Genomic DNA, 21,342 nt, shown 5'->3' with positions numbered 1-21,342 from the left:
TCTCCCCTCCCCCTCTGCCCGTCTCCCCTCCCCCTCTGCCCGTCTCCCCCCCTCCTCTGCCCGTCTCCCCCCTCCTCTGCCCGTCTCCCCCCTCCTCTGCCCGTCTCCCCCCTCCTCTGCCCGTCTCCCCCCTCCTCTGCCCGTCTCCCCCCCTCCTCTGCCCGTCTCCCCCCCTCCTCTGCCCGTCTCCCCCCTCCTCTGCCCGTCTCCCCCCTCCTCTGCCCGTCTCCCCCCCTCCTCTGCCCGTCTCCCCCCCTCCTCTGCCCGTCTCCCCCCCTCCTCTGCCCGTCTCCCCCCCTCCTCTGCCCGTCTCCCCCCTCCTCTGCCCGTCTCCCCCCTCCTCTGCCCGTCTCCCCCCTCCTCTGCCCGTCTCCCCCCTCCTCTGCCCGTCTCCCCCCTCCTCTGCCCGTCTCCCCCCCCCCTCCTCTGCCCGTCTCCCCCCCTCCTCTGCCCGTCTCCCCCCTCCTCTGCCCGTCTCCCCCCTCCTCTGCCCGTCTCCCCCCTCCTCTGCCCGTCTCCCCCCTCCTCTGCCCGTCTCCCCCCTCCTCTGCCCGTCTCCCCCCCTCCTCTGCCCTCTCCTCCCCCCTCCTCTGCCCTCTCCCCCTCCTCTGCCCGTCTCCCCCTCCTCTGCCCGTCTCCCCCCCCTGCCCGTCTCCCCCCCCTGCCCGTCTTCCCCCCCCTGCCCGTCTCCCCCCCCCTTGCCCGTCTCCCCCCCCGCCCGTCTCCCCCCCCGCACGTCTCCCCCCCCCGCCCGTCTCCCCCCCCTGCCCGCTCCCCCCCCCCTGCCCGTCTCCCCCCCCCTGCCCGTCTCCCCCCCCCCTGCCCGTCTCCCCCCCCTCCTCTGCCCGTCTCCCCCCCCTCCTCTGCCCGTCTCCCCCCCCTCCTCTGCCCGTCTCCCCCCCCTCCTCTGCCCGTCTCCCCCCCTCCTCTGCCCGTCTCCCCCCCTCCTCTGCCCGTCTCCCCCCCTCCTCTGCCCGTCTCCCCCCTCCTCTGCCCGTCTCCCCCCTCCTCTGCCCGTCTCCCCCCCTCCTCTGCCCGTCTCCCCCCTCCTCTGCCCGTCTCCCCCCTCCTCTGCCCGTCTCCCCCCCTCCTCTGCCCGTCTCCCCCCCTCCTCTGCCCGTCTCCCCCCCTCCTCTGCCCGTCTCCCCCCCTCCTCTGCCCGTCTCCCCCCCTCCTCTGCCCGTCTCCCCCCTCCTCTGCCCGTCTCCCCCCCTCCTCTGCCCGTCTCCCCCCCTCCTCTGCCCGTCTCCCCCCCCTCCTCTGCCCGTCTCCCCCCCTCCTCTGCCCGTCTCCCCCCCCTCCTCTGCCCGTCTCCCCCCCTCCTCTGCCCGTCTCCCCCCCTCCTCTGCCCGTCTCCCCCCCCTCCTCTGCCCGTCTCCCCCCCTCCTCTGCCCGTCTCTCCCCCCCTCTGCCGTCTCCCCCCCCTCCTCTCCCTCTCCCGTCTCCTCTCCCGTCTCCTCTGTCCGTCTCCCCTCCCCTTCCCCCCTCCCCTTCCCCCCTCCCCTTCCCCCCTCCCCCTTCCCCCCTCCCCTTCCCCCTCCCCTTCCCCCCCTCCCGCCTCCCCCCTCCCCTTCCCCCCTCCCGCGTTCCCCCCTCCCGCTTCCCCCCTCCCGCTTCCCCCCTCCCGCTTCCCCCCTCCCGCTTCCCCCTCCCGCTTCCCCCTTCCCCCTTTCCCCTTCCCCTTCCCTCTACTCTCTTCCCCCGCTTCCTGCCTCCCTCCCCTTCTCCCCTCCCTCTCCTTCCCTCTCCCTCCCCTCCCCCCTCCTTCCCCCCACTTCCCCCCTACTTCCCCCTCCTTCCCCCTCCCTCCCCTCCTTCCCCCCTCCCTCCCTCCCTCCCCCCTCCCTCCCCCCTCCCCCTCCCTCCCCCTCCCTCCCCTTCCCCTCCCTCCCCCTCCCTCCCCCTCCCTCTCCCTCCCCCCTCTCTCTCCCCCTTCCCCACCCTCTCTCACCACCTCCCCCTCCCTCCCCCTCCCTCCCCCTCCCTCCCCCTCCCTCCCCCTCCCTCCCCCTCCCTCCCCCTCCCTCCCCCTCCCTCCCCCTCCCTCCCCTCCTTCCTCCCCTCCTTCTCCCTCTCCCTCCCCCTCTCCCTCCCCTCCTTCCCCCTTCCCTCACCTCCCTCCCTGTCCCCTTCCCCCCCTTCCCCATCCCCCTCTCTCCCACCCCCCTTTCCAGAGATAATTGGGAGAAAGCCAACTTCAGTGGGGTCAGAATGATCTGCGCCGAATAAATTGGAGTCAAAGGTTTTCAGGAAAATCAGTGGATGAACAAAGGGCTATCTTGAAAGAAAAGAGAGTTCGGACACAGTCAAAGTACATTCCCTCAGAAGGGAAATGTAGTGTCAACGAATCCAGAGCTCCCTGGATAACAAAAGAGATAGAGATTAAGATAAGAAAGAAAATGTGTGCTTATGACAGGTGATATGTGGAAAATACAATTGAGAACCAGGCTGAATATAGAAGGTTCAGAGGGGAGGTGAAGAAGCAAGTGGAGAAGCAAAGGGGGAGTATGAAAAGAGACTGGCAGCTAACATGAAAGGGAATCCCAAAGTCTTCTATAAGCATATAGAGAGTAAAAGGAGGAGGAGGATCAATCAGGGACCAAAAAGGGGATTTACACATGGAGTCAGAGGGCATGGCTGAGCTATTAAAGAAATACTTTGCATGTGTCGTTACCAAGGAAGAAGATGCTACCCAGGTCGTGGTGAAAGAGGAGGCAATTCAGAAACTAGAAGGGTTCAAAATTTATAAGGATATTGGATGGGTTGAACATACTTTCGGCACAGGACCGGATAAGATGCATCCAAGGATACGGAGGGAAGTGAGTGTGGAAATTGTTGAGGCACTGGCCATAATTTTTCAGTCTTCATTAGATTTGGGGGTGATGCCGGAGAACTGGAGAATTGCCAATGTCACAGCCTTGTTTAAGAAAGGGTGTAAGGGTAAGCTCAGCAACTACAGACCGGTCAGTTTAACTTCGGTGATGAGGAAACTTTTAGAAACAATGTAGGGACAAAATTAATAGTCATCTGGACAAATGTGGATTGATTAAGGAAAGCTAACATGGATTTCTTAAGGGAAAATCATGTTTAACTAACTTGCTGGTGTTTTTTGAAGAGGTAACAGAGAGGTTTGATGAGGGCAATGCAATTGATGAAGTGTACATGGACTTCCAAAAAATCATTCGATACAGTGCCACACAACAAACGTGAGCAAAATTATAGCTCATGGAATAAAAGGGACAGTAGCAATGTGGATATGGAATTAGCTGAATGACAGGAAACAGACAGTAGTGGTTAACGGGTGTTTTTTGGACTAGAAGAAGCTTTGTAGTGGAGTTTCCTAGGTGTCAGTGTTGGGACCCTTGCATTTCCTGATATATATTAATGATCTAGACCATGGTGTACAGACACAATTTCAAAGTTTGTGGATGATATAAAACTTAGGAATCATTGTGAACTGTGAGGAGGATAGTGTCGAACTTCAAAAGGACATAGACAAGTTGGTGGAATGAGCTGAGAGGTAGCAGATGAAGTTCAATGTGGAGAAATGTGAAGTGATTCATATTGGTAGGAAGAACATGGAGAAACAAGATAAAATAAGATGTACAACTCTAAAGTGGGTGCAGGGGCAGAGGGACCTGGGTGTATACGTGCATAAACCATTGAAGGTGGCAGGACAGATTGAGGCAGCGGTTAATAAAGCAAATAGGAGCCTGGGTGTTATTAATGGGGCATAGAGTACAAGAGCAAGGAGGTTATGTTGAACCTGTTTAAGTCACTGGTTCGGTATCAGCTGGAGTATTGTGTCCAGTTCTGGGCACCGCACTTTAGGAAGATATGAAGGTATTGGAGAGAATGCAGAAAAGACAATGGTTTCAGAGATGAGGAAGTTCAGTTATGAAGATAGATTGGAGAATTTAGGACTGTTCTCTTTGGAGAAAATAAGGCTGAGAGGAGCTTTGATAGAGGTATTCAAAATCATGAGGGACCTGGATGGAGTAGATAAGTAGAAACTGTTACCAATCGTGAAAGGATTGAGAATGAGAGGGCACCGAGTTAAAATGATTTGCAAAAGAAGCAAACGTGATATGAGAGGGAACTTATTCGCACGATGAGTAGTTAAGGTCTGTGATACACCGTCTAAGTATGTTGTGGAGGCAGATTCTGTTGCATTCAAAAGGGAATTAAACTGTTATATGAAAATGAAAAATGTGCATGGTTACAGGGAGAAGGCGGGAGAATGTTACTGAGTGATTTGCTCATTTGGAGAGCTGGTGCAGACATAATGACCTCCTGCCACGTAACAATTCTGTGAAAAAACACCATCTCTTTGTCGGCATCAACTTGATTTGAGGATGACGTTTATTTGGGGTGGCAGGTTTCTGCCACGGGTCTTCATGTGACTGAACTGGCCGATTCACGACCTGCAGGTCTTTGGGCACATGGGACAGGATGTCCCACGAGGTAGTGGGATCCGGAGTGCAGGATTTGCTTCCTTTCCTTCTCTGCCTCATCGGAAGGAGCTGTGACTCAAAGCATGATGCAGCTCGATGGACAAGATGTCACTATTTTGAACGATTGGTAATAAGCTCCTCCCAGTCATGAATATCAATGCTGCTGTGCTTCAAGGAGAGCTTCAGAGTGTCGTTGAAGTGTTTTCTTGGTCCTCCGCTGAAATGTTGGCCATTTAGGAGTTGGGGAAACAGGACTTGTGGGGGAGACGGTTTTTGACCATCTGGACATGGTGTCCAATCCATTGAAATTGATTTCTCGAGTTTTGCTGAAATGCTTCAAGAAGGACACTGGCGTTTGCTTGATGGTCCTTCCATTGAATCTGGAGGATGTGCCAGAGGCATTGCTAATGGAATTTCTCTGGCGCTGTTATGTGTCACTGATACAGAGCCAAGGTATCACTGCAGCAAAAGAGCATGGTGATGACAACTGCTCTGTACATTAAAACTTTTGGTGACTTGTGAAGGTCTTTGTTGTCGAACACTCGCTGCCGTAGTTTATAGAAAGCTGAGCTGGCGCAGCTGATCCACTGTTAGATCTCCTCATCAACGGTGACCTTTAGAGAGGTGGCTGTCAAGGATGGAAAGCGCTGAGCATTATCCAGAGTGCTTCCTTCATCATATATGGGAGGTGAAATATCTGGCTGACCAAATGTGGGTTGATGTGAGTTTTGTTTTGGCAACATTCAAGGACAAGGCCATACAGTCTCTTCTATGCAGAATTGAAGAGATCACAAATGGCTTGCAAATCTGTTGCAGAGTGGGCAGCAGCACTGCAGTCATCCGCAAACTGTATGGTGGTCAGTTTAGTTTTGGCATGGAGGCGACTGAGGTTAAAGTTTTCTATCTATGCAGTACTTAGTACTCTCAACAGATGGCAGTTGATCTTTGATGAGGTGACCAGCCACTGTCAGGTGGATTGTAAATAGTATGGGGAGTATCACACAGCCTTTAACTGTTTGATTTGATAACATCAGATTTTGATAACATCTGTTTCAAATCTCCCACTCAAGACAGTTGCAGTTATTTCAATCATGAAACAGTTGCAGGATTGTGGTGTAATATTTTGGACATCCAAATATTTGGAGCACAATCCCCAGAGCTTTGCGATTTAGAGTCAAAAATGTTTTAGTCAGGTCAGTAAATACAATGAAGAGTTCCTGGTCTCAACATTTTTCTAGGATTAGTCTGTGGGTGGCCTGAGGGACTTGTGAAGCAGAAAAACCTGGGAGTTAAAGTGGTGTATCTGGCACCAACTGTAGTTGGCCTGTGATGGAGACAGTAATCTGAGAGGTTGTATTTTTATGTTGCATTGAAGGAGAATTTTCACTGAAATAATTTTAGTATTTACCTTAGCCACGTTGTTCCTTTGGTAGAGGAATCCCAGAACCAGAGGGCACTTGTTAATAAAATCAGAAGATACTTTTTCACTCAAAGGGAGTGGAAACCTGCAACATTCTCCTTCAATATTTGGGGGACAAATGAAGCTTTCCAGAGGCTCAAGGGGCTGAATGGCTTCTTAGTGTGCCTGTGTAACAGGCTGAATGGCCAACATTATATATTTTTTTTTCCTTTATTCTTTCATGGGATATAGACATCACTGGCAAGGCCAGTATTTGTTGCCCATCCGTAATTGCCCTTGAACTGAGCGGCTTGCTGGGCCATTTCGAGGGCAGCCAAGAGCTGATCACATTGCTGTGGATCTTGAGTCACATGTAGACCAGACCAGGTAAGGATGGCAGATTTCCTTCCCTAAAGAGACATTAGTGAACCAGATGAGTTTTTGCAACAATCAACGATAGTTTCACAGTCACCATTACTGAGTTTAGCTTTCAATTCCGGATTTATTAATTGAATTTAAATTCCACCAGCTGCTGTAGTGGGATTTGAACCTGTGTTCCCCAGGCCATTAGCTAGGCCTCTGGATTTTTAGTCCAGTGACATTACCACCACACCACCATCCCTCCTGCTGCACTCCTAACTGTTCTCATTAGTTTTTTTTATGTCTTTGTCGATTGTGGATATGAGCTGTCTCATTCTCTGGTGGTTCGTGTTACTGGACTGTTCTGAGTTGCGGCTGAGCTGCATAGAGAGGAAAAGAGTGAGGTTTCATAGCTGAACCTATGCTTAGTTACGACAGCAAACTGACCCTATACTTGGTGCTAGGGTTGCAGTATCTGGGGTTGTTGCTCTGCATTTAGGCAGCTGTTTGGGAGATGACACTGACAGGAATGAGGAACTGCAGTTTGTTAACTCAACACAGGTGCTCGTCTCTGGTTGGAAAGGTGAATGCTTCCATACAGACCCTAAATCACAATCCCGGATAAGTATCTGTATTCCTCTTCCCTTCTTCCTCCACTCTCTCGTAGCTTCTCTCTTTCTCCCTGCTCCTTGTCCCACTTCAGACTGAAGGCCTCATTTTCTGTCCTTTCTCCAATAGATGCCTGGGGTGAACCAAGGCTCAGACCTGGAACCTCCACTGTCCCAAATACAGCGGCGTGGAGGAGAGACCATGGCCAAGATTCAGGCCCATCTTCAGCAGATTCAGGCTCAGAGCTTTGTGGTACAAAAACAGGCCCAGCAACAACAGTTCCAGAGGCTCAAGGTAAGACTTCCTGACAGATTGAAGGAATGCACTGGGCTCCCAGCTATGCATGTGACAGAATCCACTGCCAATGCATCTGAAGTACATTTACCAACAGGTGCTCTCACTGTTCTGGAGAGGTCTTCAGCTGGTGAAAGAGTTCGCTTTACTTCCTGGCTTAAATAGGTAAAATAACTCAGAGTACCCTCCGTTTTCAGGAATAGTGATGTTCCTCTCAGTTAAATAAGTGTTAAATTTAGCCAATACATGGCAGAGACGTGCTGTCTCAGGGTAAGAGCCTAAGGTTACAATTATCCTGTATCCTATAAAGAAACTTGAAGCACACAGTCTGGACAGGTGTACTGAAGGAGAGGTCACATTTGAATGTTCCTCCTGCATTGTGTGTAAACTCGCTGATCCGGCAGCTTGTGTTAGTGATGTTACAATAACTTGTGAATGTTTCTCTGGAGAAGTCAAGCCCCGTGAGGACCTGTGCGAGTGCTGACATGAGGACCGTTGTAAGCAGCAATGCTAATTTGGGGAAGCAAGTGTATTACTGGCTGAAGGAGGATTCACAACCATTACACTATTGAAGAAGTTTATGATTGATTTCAGTTACTTTGTCAGAAGCTCCCTGACGTGGAGGTGACACTTCTTGTCCCAGATGGGTTTGGGATCCTTGCCTCAGAGAATTTCAGAGTCTATTGAAGAGAAATGCTTGGCCTGCGACACTGTGTTTGAGTGTGTGCACGCCTGTTTGTATATTTATGTGAGCCTGCATGCACATATGATGTATTTATGTTATTTAATGCAGATAGACTTTTTGGCATGCTGCAGCATTCATAAAAACATGGCTGGCAGCAAAAAGCAATAGGGTTCATCAAGCTTGCCCCACACTGCTGTAATGCTGAAACATTGTGATTGGACTCCCCTTGACCTTCGACCCATGAGCAGCAGTGCACTGGTTTCCTGAGAGGGGCAAACAATCAGGTTAAAAATCTGGACAATTCCCCTCTGAGTCCCTTGGGATTGAAACTTGCTCAGGAGATCATATTGACTGTGCTAATATTCCTGGATTTTTAAAAATATATTTTATCGCTAATTTGTATAATACTTGATCATACCCCCAACTCTCATTTGCATATATGCAGAATCAGCAGTCATTGTGTGAGCTGGCAAGTTGTTCCATCGGCCTCTAAGAACAATTAAACTTCAAACCTGGTCCTACGCTCACCTAATGTATACTTGTGGCCCCTGGCCTTGCCCAGATTGAAATAATCTGTCAGTAGGAATGATGAAATAACTCTGAAGTCTATTTACCTCTGCAAAATCCAGTTATCTGGTTAGCTATGATGTTTTAAGCCTCAAAGAGAGGGGTGCTAGTTTCTAAATGTGCTCTAAGGGTTTTGTACAAAGATAAAATAGTGTGTTTTGTTTTGTACTGAATAGTCCTGTTAATACAACCTCATGCGTTATTAGTGTGCTTTTCAGGTGGAAGATGCCTTGTCGTACCTGGACCAGGTTAAGATGCAATTTGGGAACAACCCGGCTGTTTACAATGAGTTCCTTGACATCATGAAGGAATTTAAATCACAAAGGTACATAAACAGGCTGTGGGCACCAACACCTCAAACTGAGAGCAGTGTGAAAATGGCTATCTCACTCTCACTAGTAGAAGTTGCATTAGAAATACCTTCAGCTCGCCAGACTTTCACTTAAAGGCTCGGAATGCTGGGAGCCTATGGAACTTTTAGTAAATAAAGACTTGAATTTCTATAGCGCCTTTCATGGCCACCAAACATCTCAAAGCACTTGACAGCAAATGTACTTCTGAAATGTAGTCACTGTTGTAGGAAACATGACAGCCAATTTGCATTCAGCAAGATCCACCAAACAGCAATGTGTTAATGACCAAATAATCTGATTTTTGTGATGCTGATTGAGAGATAAATATTGGCTAGGACACTGGGGAGAACTCTCCTGTTCTTCAAAATAGTGCCATGGGATCTTCTACATCTGCCTGAAAGACAGCATCTCCAACACTGCAGCACTCCCTCAGTTCTGCATCAGTCAGCCTTGATTTTCATGCTGGACTGGGACTTGAACCTGAAACCTTGTGATTCAAAGGCAAGAATCTTAGTGATTGAGCCACAGCAGATAGCTTTTTTTGTTGGATAAGGGTATCAGAGGTTACAAAATAAAGTTGGGTGGTTGGAATTGAGTCATAGATCTAGAGTCATAGTTCCAGAATAGGCTCAAGGGGCTGAATGGCCTCCTATTCATCAGCATCCAGGTTCCTCAGTATCACAGCTTCATTTTTCTCTGAGTGCCAGGGAACCATACCATCAGGTCCATACCAGCTCTCTAGATCAATCGATTTAGTCCCACTACCCTGCTTGATCCCCGTAATCCTGCAAGTTTATTTCCTTCAAGTGCCCATCCAATTTCCTTTTGAAATCATTGATTGTTTCCACACCCAGCACCTTTAGAGCAGCGAGTAATAAGTTACTATCGTTCGCAGCATAAAAAATTTCTTCCTTACATTCCCCTTGCATCTCTTGCCCAAAATCTTAAATCTGCCCCCCCACCTGGAGCTTGTACAATCAGCTAATGGGAAGAATTTTTCCTTGTCTATCATCTAAACATGTCACAAACTTGTGCACTTCTATCAGGTCAGGTTGCAAAACTGATTTATCTGCTGGATTTAAGCAAGGGGTTTGAGCTGTTGGTAGTGGGAGGGGTTTGTAGTAAACAAGTCATGTTGTAACCTCCTTGATTGTGTTACTAAATATTTCTTGTTCTGGGTTGCAGCATCGATACGCCTGGTGTGATCGACAGGGTTTCGCGTCTCTTCCAGGGCCACCCTGACCTTATACTGGGGTTCAATGCTTTCCTGCCACCAGGTTACAGGATAGAAATCCAGAAGAACAAGGCAGTTAGTGTGCATGGACCCACGCCAGCGGAGACTCAGGTACATCAACAGAGCTGCAAGAGTGTGCGTGTTTGTGTGAGTGTGCACACCAGCGCAAGAGTGAGTGCGCTGTGCGTGAGAGTGTGTGTGTGTGGCGTGAGAGAGCGCATGCAAGAGGGTATATGCGCGCGCATGTGAGAGAGCGCTCATGTGTCTGTCTGTCTCTGTTCCCTGCTTCCTTCTGATGAAATAACCTAACACTATTCCTTATCTAAAGTCACATTTGAAGGGCCTTTCATAGAGTCATTTACAGCACAGAAGGAGGCTATTTGGTCCATCATGTCCATACCAGCTCTTTAGAGCAATCCAGGGAATTGGTTTGAAGTCTCATTCAAAAGGCTGCCTCACCTTCAGTGCAGCATTCCCTTGGCACTGACCCTCCGACAGCAGCGCACCCCCTCTGACAGCGCTGCACCCACTCAGCACTGACCCTTTGACAGTGACGAACCTCCAACAGCGCAGCGGCCCCTCATCGTCGGCCCTCCGACAGTGCTGCGCCCCCTCAGCGCCGAACCTCCGACAGTGACGAACTTCCTACAGCGCCGCCCCCTCCCAGCGCCGAACCTCCGACAGTGATGAACCTCCAACAACGTGGCGCCCCCTCAGCGCCGGCCCTCTGACAACACGGCGCCCCCTCAGCGCCAACCCTCCGATAGCGTCGCGCCCCCTCAGCACGAACCCTCCTACAGTGCAGTGCCCCCTCCACCAACCCTCCTACAGCGCCGCGCTGACCCTCTGACAGCGCCGCACCCCCTAGTGCCAACCCTCCTACAGCACAGCGCCCCCTCAGTGCCATCCCTCCTACAGTGCAGTGCCCCCTCAGTGCCAACCCTCCTACAGTGCAGTGCCCCCTCAGCGCCAACCCTCCTTCAGCGCTGTGACCACTTAGCACCAAACCTCCGACAGCGCTGCGCCCCCTCAGCCTCGACCCTCTGACAGCGCGCGCCCCCTTAGCACCAACCCTCCTACAGTGATGAACCTCTGACAGCGCTGCGCCCCCTCAGCGCCGGCCCTCCGACAGTGCAGGTTTAAATGCCACCAGCGTCAGTCTGTGGGTGTAATTGTCCCCGTGGTCAGTCTGATGGTTTGATGATTTGATTCCCCCAGGCTCAGTCTGCCTGCTCTCTCTCTCTCTCTCTCTCTCTCTCTCTCTTTCTCTCTTTCTCTCTCTCCCTTTCTCTCTGTGACAGGTGCTGTCTGAAGCAGCCCACGAACACGCTGCTGCCACTCCCCCTAATGTCACCGCTGGTACCGTCACTCCGGTTACCCGTTCTGATCCCGCTCCATCCCAGAGCCCCCTGGTGGTTCACAAGGATGAGCGTGTGGAACGCCGCCCGATCCGAGAGGAACTGACTCCGCGACTGCTAGATCACCATGATGACATTGCATCTAATGACCCGCATCCTGTGGAGTTCGACAATGCAATAAGTTATGTGAATAAAATCAAAAACCGATACTTGGAACGTCCTGAAGTTTACAAATCCTTCCTGGAGATTCTGCACACTTATCAGGTAAAAATCAAATAAACTGATTTCATGTCTATCTGATTCCTCCATAACTGTAACAGCTTGTATTTATATGTAAAGTAATAAAATGTTGCAAAGGGACTTCACAGAGCGATTATTAAACAAAAATGAACACTCAGCCTCATAAGGAGATATTAGGACAGGTGACCAAAAGCTTACTCAAAGAGATCTCTTTTAAGCAACATCTTAAAAGAGAAGAGGCAGAGAGGTTTAGGGTGGGAAATCCAGAGCTTAGGGCCCAGGCAGCTGAAGACAGCCACCAACGATGGAGTGATTGAAATTGGGGATGCGCGTTGTCACAACTCACTGGGGATAGTGTGCTGTAATATCGAGCCCCACTGCTCCCCAAGTCGTGACAAATGTGAAAAGTTTGACTAAACCACCAGATTGCCTCAATTCTACCTAACTGTTTAATTTAGGTTAACAGAATACGAGCATCAGGTTTGTAAACTTAATAAGTAAATAACTGTTTATTGAACAAACTGTCGTTAACCAGTGGCAAAAGAAAGAAATATGAACTGCTAACTTTTAACAGTAATTTCTAACACACACACACACACACACAAGACATATAAAACCTGGATTTTAAGGGTGGGATAAAACAGTTTAGTAACACCAATTCTGAGTACAGGATTTGATGGGTTGATTTTGATCGATATCTTCCAAATTCCTTTCAGTTCTTGTTGATGGCATGAGATGATCTTCCAACACTTTCAGTATTTAGTTCACTGGTTGAGAACTTGCTTTTCAATGTCTCCAACAGTGGTTTTCCCATTTTCCTTTTTACTGTGGTTTCCTCAGAGAGAGAGAACAGGTTATAGAGATATGAGGAGAAAAGCCAGCTAGCTATTATTGTGGAATTACTGGAATCTTCCACATACAGGAGAAAGAGGTTTTAGGTCTTGTTATTTTCAGGCTAGGAGCTATTCTGCTGCCCTGCTCTTCACACGAACTCTGTTCAGGAGCCAGTTAAAATGCTGTTGTCAGGTAGCTCCCTTGGTCCAGGAGTCCTTTCCGGCACCATCCTGTCTTTCATGGCACCCTCTGTTTCAGGACTGCAACGTTGTATATGCCTCTTGCCCTGTTCCAGTGGACATGTCTTTCAATCTTTAGCCATTGTAATTCTAATCCACAGTCCAACAGAAAATAAAAAGATATGCCCCTTACAGCATGGCCAGAATTGGGGCAGAGACCTCAAATGATTGTAGGGCTAAAGGGGATTACAGAAATAAGGAGATGGTAAGGCAATGGAGGGATTTGCCAACGACACAGAAATAGTAGGATGTGTAGAGGATACAAAGAGGCTACAAAGGGATATAGATAGGTTAAGTGAGTGGGCAAAGATCTGGAAAATGGAGTACAATGTGGGCAAATGTGAAATTCATTTTGGCAGGAAGAATAAAAAAGCATATTATCAAAATGGTGAGAGATTGCAGAGCTCTGAGATCCAGAGGAATCTAGGGGTCCTAGTGCATGAACCATCAAAGGCTAGTATGCAGATATCGTAGGTAATTAGGAAAGCTAATCGAATGTTATTTATTGTGAGGAGAATTGATTACAAAAGTAGGGTCATTGTGCTTCAGTTGTAGAGGGCATTGGTGAGATGACATCTGGAGTACTGTGTACAGTGTTGGTCTCCTTATTTAAGGAAAGAAGTAAATGTGTTGGGAACAGTTCAGAAAGATTTATTAAACCAATACCTGGAATGGGCGAGTTGTCTTATGAGGAAAGGTTGGACAGGCTAGGCTTATATCCGCTGGAATTTAAAAGAGTAAGAGGCAACTTGACTGAAACACATCAGATCCTGAGGGTCTTGACAGGGTGGATGTGGAGAGGATGTTTCCTCTTGTGGGATGATCTAGGATTAAGGGTAACTGTTTAAAAATAAGGGGTCGCCCATTTAGGACGGAGATCCGAATTTTTTCTTATCTCAGGGCAGAGAGTCTTTGGCACTCTCTTCCTCAAAAGGCAGTGGAAGCAGAGTCTTTGAATATTTTTAAGGCAGAGGTGAATAGATTCTTGATCAGCAAGGGGTGAAAGGTTATCGAGGTAGGTGGGAATGTGGAGTTGAGGTTGCAATCAGATCAGCCATGATCTTATTAAATGATGGAGCAAGCTCGAGTGGCCTATTCCTCCTAATTTGTGTGTTTGTATGATTCAAATAAGAGATGATAATTTAAAAGTTGGAATGTTGCTGAATCGAGAGTCAATATAGGTCGGCAAACACAATGATGATGGGCGAATAGGACTTAGAATACCGCAGCAGAATTTTGGATGAGTTTAAGTTTATTTGAGGAGACAAATGAGCTTGTACCCTGGAGCACTTCCAGAGACATTTAGACATTGCTGACAAGAGCAGAACTACAGGGAGTGCTGTCCTTGCTATTGTAACTGTGTTAGGTCATATAGTTATGAGCTTTTCCTGTTTATCTTACCTTCCCCCATCCGACTCTTCTAATTCCTTCTTTCTTCCTCCGCTCCCCACCACCCCCTCCCTCTCCCCTCAACCCAACCCTGCTCCCCATCTCCCCTCCTCCGCCCCCCACCCCTCTGCCCCCCTCTAATCACCACCCCCACCCCCCATCCCGCTAACTTCCCCTTTCCCACCCACTCAAAGGGCTGTTGCTACAAACGGCGTTTGGAATCAACTTGATGTCATGAGAGTCTGAGTTCTGGTGCGTGTTTTTCTGGACAGATTCCTGTTCAATGCTCTGCTCTACTCACTGTTTTTCAATCTGAGCATATGTTGCAAGAAAGCCTGTTTAGCGTCTGTAAACCTGGATATTGCACGTCTGAAAAAAAAACAAATTTTTTGCCTCATATTCTCCAAAGGAAAAGTAATCACAATCTTGTATTTCTCAAACATTTGTTAACCGAAAATCTGGCATAACATTGCCACTAAAATAAGATTTCATGCAGTTCTAAATGTCACTAAGTGATGTGTTCAAAATTTCCACTGGTATTTGTTTTAATAAAGCTGCCAACTTTTCTGTGGGTGAGCTTATTCTTCAATTTTGAGTTTTTATTGAATGGTCTACAAAGCTGTGAAGACTCTGGAATCTGGGTGTGATCCTAGCTCAGACGCAGGGGCTGAGGTGAGCATCTGAACCAGACATCAACTCCCAGCATCTTTGGCGGTAATTGCTGTGTGTTTGGTCTCTGCCTTCACTTGTACACCCCGGTTTAAATAGTTAAATGCAGTGAGTATAGGATGACTGAACCCAGCTTCAGGGAACATTAGCCTACTTAATGAAGCCCCCTGTGGGGCTCAGATTGGACCAGGCTGTACACTCTTCTCCGAGAAAAGAGAAGACTGAAGGGCAATCTGATTGAGGTCTTTAAAATTATGAAAAGGTTTGATTGGATAGACACAGCAAAGATTATGGTGGAATCCAAAACTAAAGATCAAAAATATAAGAAAGACACTAATAAATCCAATAGGGAATTCAGGAGAAACTCCTTTACTCAAAGTGGTGAGAATGTGGAACTCGCTCCCACAGGGAGTTGTTGAGCTGAATCGTATCAATAATGTGGATATGTGGATACATACAAGGTGAAGCTGGATAGACACATGAAGGAGAAAGGATATTGAGGATCTGTTGATGTGATTAAATGGAGATGAGGGTGGGAGGAGATTCATGTGGAGCATAAGCACCATGGACTAGTTGGACTGAATGGCCTGTTTGTGTTGTCTATTCTGTGGAATGCAGAAAGCTCAGATGGTGCAGAGAATGGAATGTCTCAGAATGGAGAAGGATGTGCTTCTATTATCAATGGAGATTTACTTTGCAGGTAACCAGTTCCACACTCAGCCTGTGACAGTGCAGCCTTCCCTCATGCTGTGTCTTCTGTCTTGTTAGAAGGAGCAGCTGATAGTGAAGGATACCAAGGGGAAGCCTTACTGCAGCATGACAGAGGATGAAGTCTTTGCGAAAGTTGCCAACCTATTCAGAGGCCAGGAGGATTTGCTGACTGAGTTTGGCCAGTTTCTCCCAGACGCCAAGCGATCTTTGGTATGTAACAAACTGGTGCTGGTGAATTAGACAGAAATGGTGGAGTTACCAACCCTCCAGGATTGCCCTGGAGGCTCCAGGAATTGAATATTAAGTGAAGAATTGGCAACCATACCTAAATTTATTGTACTCATGAGAAGCTCTTCTTTGAAATTGAGGTCCTTTTCTCCGAACTGTCACGATGATGCAGCGTGTTAGCTGTCAATTTGTGGTGCAGTTCAGTGGAGGTGAGTTTTTTTGATGAGGCAGAAGATTTCCTGCTTGTTATGCCTGACTGCCCCACAGTTTATTCTCCATCTTGTTGATGGAGATTTAAAATAATCATACAAAGCAAGTCAGAATGTTTATATTGCAAATCGTCTTGTTGGTCTGGCTCGGCTGCTGTCTCTGCAGCTTCTGGTCTAAAGGTTGACAGCAGGAATCCTGCTCCAGATGTTTGAGCACATAACCCAGGCTGAGCATCCAGCACAGGACCATGGGAGTGCTGCGTTGTTGAAATAATTAAACCCAGGCCCCATCTGCATATTCAGAGATAGAGATTACAGGTAGGGTAACATAATGGTCTCATTACTGGATTAATAATCCAGAGGCCCAGAGTTCAAAACCACCTGGCAACTGGGGAATTTAAATTCAATTACTTAAATAAATCTGGAATAAAAACTTATTACTAATGGTGATCATGAAACTAATGGATTATTGTAAAAATCCATCTGGTTCATTAATGTACTTTAGGGAAGAAAATCTACCGTCCTTACTCCGGATCGACAGTAATGTGGTTGACTCTTAACTATTCTCTGAAATGGCCTCGCAAGCTGCTCAGTTGTATCCAAAAAGGTACCTCACTGTCAGCATCTCGGGGGCACATAGGGACAGGCATTAAATGCTGGCCTTGCCAGTGATGCTCACATCCCATGAATGAATGTCAAGAATGATGCAATCCCTCCAAAAGGAGTCAGGCTGTGAATGACTGCATCGAAAGAGTGAAGTTCACAGGGAAGAGAGTGATTTGTTTGTTATATGTCTAGCCTCTATTACAGAGTCGCAGTCTGTATACATTACTGAGGATTAAAGTTTCCCATTTGATTTTCAGTTCACTGGAAATGCTGCGTCTGAAAAGGACGAGAGTAAAACGGTCGACGAGGACGAGGGATCGAAACACAGTCAAAGCAAGAAACGTTTGAGGCCAGCACTCCTGCCCCAGGTGCCACCTCCTCTCAAGGTAAATGCGCACATTCTGTAACTGCCGTATGCATTGGAAAAATATTTTCATCAACAATGTGACAGGAGCCCAGCTTGTTGTTTGCATAGTGATGACACAGTTAGAGGAGTCCAGAACTCACCTGTGATTTGTTTAAACTTTGTGCTTATCAAGCTGAGGGCCATTAGTTGCAGCATCAGATCAAACACTCCCAGGACAGGTACAGCACGGGGTTAGATACAGAGTAAAGCTCCCTCTACACTGCCCCCATCAAACACTCCCAGGACAGGTACAGCACAGGGTTAGATACAGAGTAAAACTCCCTCTACAGTGTCCCCATCAAACACTCCCAGGACAGGTACAGCACAGGGTTAGATACAGAGTAAAGCTCCCTCCACACTGTCCCCATCAAACACTCCCAGGACAGGTACAGCATGGGGTTAAATACAAAGTAAGTCTCCTTCTACACTGTCCCTATCAAACACTCCCAGGCAGGTACAGCACGGGGTTAGATACAGAGTAAATCTCCCTCTACACTGTCCCCACCAAACACTCCCAGGACAGGTACAGCACGGGGTTAGATACAGAGTAACGCTCCCTCTACACTGTCCCCATCAAACACTCCCAGGACAGGTACAGCATGGGGTTAGATACAGAGTTAAGTCTCCACTACACTATCCCCATCAAACACTCCCAGGACAGGTACAGCACGGGGTTAGATACAGAGTTAAGCCCCCACTATACTATCCCCATCAAACACTCCCAGGACAGGTACAGCACGGGATTAGATACAGAGTAAAGCTCCCTCTACACTGTCCCCATCAAACTCTCCCAGGGCAGCTACAGCATGGGGTCATATAAAGATTTGTTTGAATGGAAGATAAGTATGTCCAGGTTTTTAACTACATAAGGGTGGGGTAACCTGCCTCCTTCATGAAATTGGTTCAGTAAGTGTGTTACCAAATAATTATACTGAATTGTTTAGGTAGCTTTATTTAATTTACCCCGCTTACTGCGTGAGCTGCTCAAGAGGCTGATTGTAATTTTTCACATATCAGGTCCATAAGGCTCTTCCAGATTTTGATCCCCCTCTGATCAGCCAATGTGAATGCTTGAACACATGGCAATAATCGCTTTGGTGTTGCAGCATCTCACTGACTGCTGTGCTTATCTTTTAACCACAGCTCTGTCTGTCTTTATTTAAATGTTTTTCAGAAAAAGCTGAAGTTGTCAAGTGTGAAGGACCGGTCATTGGCCTCCGCAGGCAAGCACGGCACCCTGCGAGAATTCAGCTTCTTCGACAGAGTGAGTTAGCTGATGGCACGGGAGTATTGACTGCTTTATCCTCAAACATCCTCCTAAATTTGTACAATAAATTTGTGTAGCAAGAGAGAGACGGTGGGGGGTGTATATGTACACAAATCTTCGAAGGAGGCAGGGGATATTGATCCAGTTAGGCTTCATTAATTGGAGAATTGAGTACAAAAGTAAAAAAGTTATGCTAAACCTTGGTAGATCATTGTTTAGGCCCCAGCTGGAGTAATGCGTCCACCTGTGGGCACCACACTTAGAAAAGATGACAAGCCCTTGGAGAAGGTGCAGGGGAGTTTATGAGAATGTTCCCAGGGATGAGGGATTTCAGATATGTGGTTATTCTGGAGAAGCTGGGATTGTTCTCCTTAGAGCAGAGGAAGTTAAGAGGGGATTTATTGCAGATGTTCATAGCTTTGATAGAGTACATATGGAGAAACTGTTTCCACTGGCAGGACGGTTGGTAACAGATTAGAGGTAATTAACAAAAGAACCAGAAAGGGAGATGGGGAGAATTTTTTTTGTGCAGCAAGTTGTTCTGAGCTGGAATGCACTGCCTGAAAGGGAGGTGTATGCATTGTTGTATGATGCTGAGTGCGCCTGCATGTCATTGTAATTAAAGGTGCTCGGCGGAGCAGGGGTTAATGTGGGACTGGAGAATAGCACCACCCACAGTATGATGTATAGAGTCACTTGGTAATGGACTAAGAGAACAGTTTTGAGCAGGCTTCTTCAACCTTTTCGCTTGGCGGGGGGGCACATTTGCATACTTTCTCTCTCAAGGGGCTGATGAGCAAATTTCGGAAAGATAAGGTTTGGCACAACCATACACTCGGTCTCTTGCACTCCAACCCCGCCCCTACATATTAAACGGAATTTCAAAAAAAATGTTGGGCTTTAAGGAAAGAAACAACTGCTGAGCAAAAGTACAAAAATATCATAGCAGTAAATTGTTAAATTTAAAAAAAAGTAATTAATAAAAATGACCAGAGTGTAAGAGGGTCAGTGTGTGTGTGTATGTACAGCTCACTCCTGGCCTTGGGGCTCACACACACACACCCTCATCCACTGTGAGCGGGTGTGTGTGTTGGTGTGTGGTGGCGAGAGTGAGTGAGAAACTTGAAACTGGACGCAAGGCAGACTTGCACTCCCTGACAGCCCACACACACAGTCTCTGGCAATCCTCCTCCCAACCCCACCCCCGACACACACAGTCTCTTGCACCCCCGTCCTCACCGCCCACATACTTGGTCAGTATCCCATTCTCTCTCCACACCCCACCCACCCCATCTACAGTCTCTTGCACTGCCTGCCCCAGACATGCACTCAGTCTCTCACACTCCCCACCTGATGCGCAGACGCACCACAGCACAATCCCGTCCCTGGGCCTGATGCATCATCACCCTTCCCACCCCCGCGCCACCACCCTCTCCAATTCTGATGCACCGTGGTCCCCCCCACCCCTGGGCTCCGGCCCCGGCCCTGACGCGCCTCGGCTCCCCCGGGGCTCAGCAGCCCTCAGCATGTTCACCAATGCTGGTGTCCGCTGCTCCTCCAATCGGAGACTGTTTCTTTCCCTCATTTGCCTCGTTTCCCTCTTTCCATCTCCCTCAACGCAGGAGCGAAGCAGTCTCTGATTGGAGGAGCTGCTCCATGCAGAACCTTGCATGAAACTTACCCATTTGACCTGAATTTTGAAAACTGGCCTCGGGCGTCACATAGAGGGCCCTCACAGGCCGCATGTTGGACAAACCTGGTCTAGAGAGAGCACTCTGGAACCCGCTTAATGCATGACAATAACCTGAGATCTGTAAATAGTTAAGGGTTAACAATAAACGGTTTTACATATTTAACTATGTAAATCTCAAGATCTTATTGTTGGGGCACTATCACGCACCATATTAAAACATGCTTGGCAGCGGTGGCCGCTCCTACAAGCTATCACATCAGACAGATTACCATAATCTGACATGGTGATCCGCAGTTATATGAAAAGTGTCAGCTAAAAGCATGAACCCAGAACTGCATCTGAAGGCATGAAACACTAAAAGCAATTGAAGCCTAACTAGAGTGACATGCACCTAAGAAGAAAATTACACTACAGACTTGGAAGTGAGGAATCCACCAACGCCAGTGGAAGTCCATTGCAGAAAATTGCAAGAACCTGAGTGACACAGTTCATGAGATGGTGAGCAAAAATACTAAAAAGTAGCTGTACTTACATTTTAGAATAGGTAGTGGCCCCAAGTGCTCAGCATCCAAAGAGTAGCGGAAAGAGAGCTGCAAGTAAAACACCAAGGTTTAAAAAATTTGTAAAAATCAACTGGCAGAGTCAAAAGTTTAAATAGAAAAACTTGCAAGGCACAGTAAATAAAAAAGGAAAAAGCCTGCAGTGTTTAAGAGAAAGGCAACCCTTTTCCTGTATATAAAATAAAAAGTACTGCTGTTCTTCCAGCCCAGTACAGTACAAGAAGCTGGAACACTATGTACCTGGCTTGATATATTTATTGCAAAATATGACACCTGCAAAGTAGTTTTTTTTAAAATTGAGCCAAAAGCTCCCTAGCCCCAGGCTAAAAAAAAAAGACGTTAGAGGGAAGTCAACTGTATCCTAGCAACTACAGCCTGAGTTAAAAAAAAATGGTTGCTGCACTCAGCCTTAAGGGAACAAGACGAATTAAAGCTGTAGCTACAGGAAAAGAAAACTGACAGAAAATTGGAAGAGACCCCAGAGAGAAGTAACTGTGCCAAGGGCAACAAGAGACCCCAGAGAGAGGGTAACAGTGCCAAGGGCAACAAGAGACCCCAGAGAGAGGGTAACAGTGCCAAGGGCAACAAGAGACCCCAGAGAGAGGGTAACAGTGCCAAGGGCAACAAGAGACCCCAGAGAGAGGGCAGCCAAAAACCCAGAGAGAGAGCAACGAAAGACCACCGAGAGTGGGTGCCGCAGGGCCCCCGTGGGCGGGCAGCCTGACAGAAAACACCAGAGGGTTCCAAAAGATACCAGAAAGAGAGAGACTGACAGCAGTGCAGAGTGAGCAGATGACTGTGAATATAGGAAAGCTTTCTGAAGTAACTCAAAAGAAGAAAAACATGCAAAAAGTACATGAAGCTATTCTACAGGATAATGTTCGCGTCAGAGCTGAACTGGAAGCTTTGAAATGTAAAATTCAAGCTGATTATATACCTTTGAAAATGCACGATAAACTGAAGTCTTCAATGAATCAA

The 21,342-nt window shown here is 48.0% G+C and overlaps 1 protein-coding gene across 7 annotated transcripts in view; it reads left to right on the top strand.

Moving 5' to 3' along the window:
- Positions 1-21,342, top strand: part of sin3b (SIN3 transcription regulator family member B) — a 55,783-nt gene that overhangs the window by 764 nt on the left and 33,677 nt on the right. For 5 of the 7 annotated variants that reach the window (XR_005945115.1, XR_005945114.1, XR_005945116.1 and 2 more), the window contains exons 1-8: positions 2,679-2,819; positions 6,952-7,116; positions 8,575-8,693; positions 9,907-10,066; positions 11,257-11,577; positions 15,453-15,605; positions 16,696-16,824; positions 18,019-18,108. Coding sequence is in view for 3 of the 7 variants with exons in the window: in XM_041204243.1 (XP_041060177.1) it covers positions 2,796-2,819; positions 6,952-7,116; positions 8,575-8,693; positions 9,907-10,066; positions 11,257-11,577; positions 15,453-15,605; positions 16,696-16,824; positions 18,019-18,108 (1,161 nt within the window). In the remaining 4 variants the exon portion in view is untranslated. Of the gene's footprint in view, positions 1-2,678; positions 2,820-6,951; positions 7,117-8,574; positions 8,694-9,906; positions 10,067-11,256; positions 11,578-15,452; positions 15,606-16,695; positions 16,825-18,018; positions 18,109-21,342 lie in introns of those variants that run through there. The other 2 variants (XM_041204244.1, XM_041204245.1) reach the window with 2 other exon arrangements.

This window comes from Carcharodon carcharias, chromosome 14, assembly GCF_017639515.1.
Source record: "Carcharodon carcharias isolate sCarCar2 chromosome 14, sCarCar2.pri, whole genome shotgun sequence".
Lineage (NCBI taxonomy): Eukaryota > Metazoa > Chordata > Chondrichthyes > Lamniformes > Lamnidae > Carcharodon > Carcharodon carcharias.
This window is presented reverse-complemented; position numbering and strand designations above follow the sequence as displayed.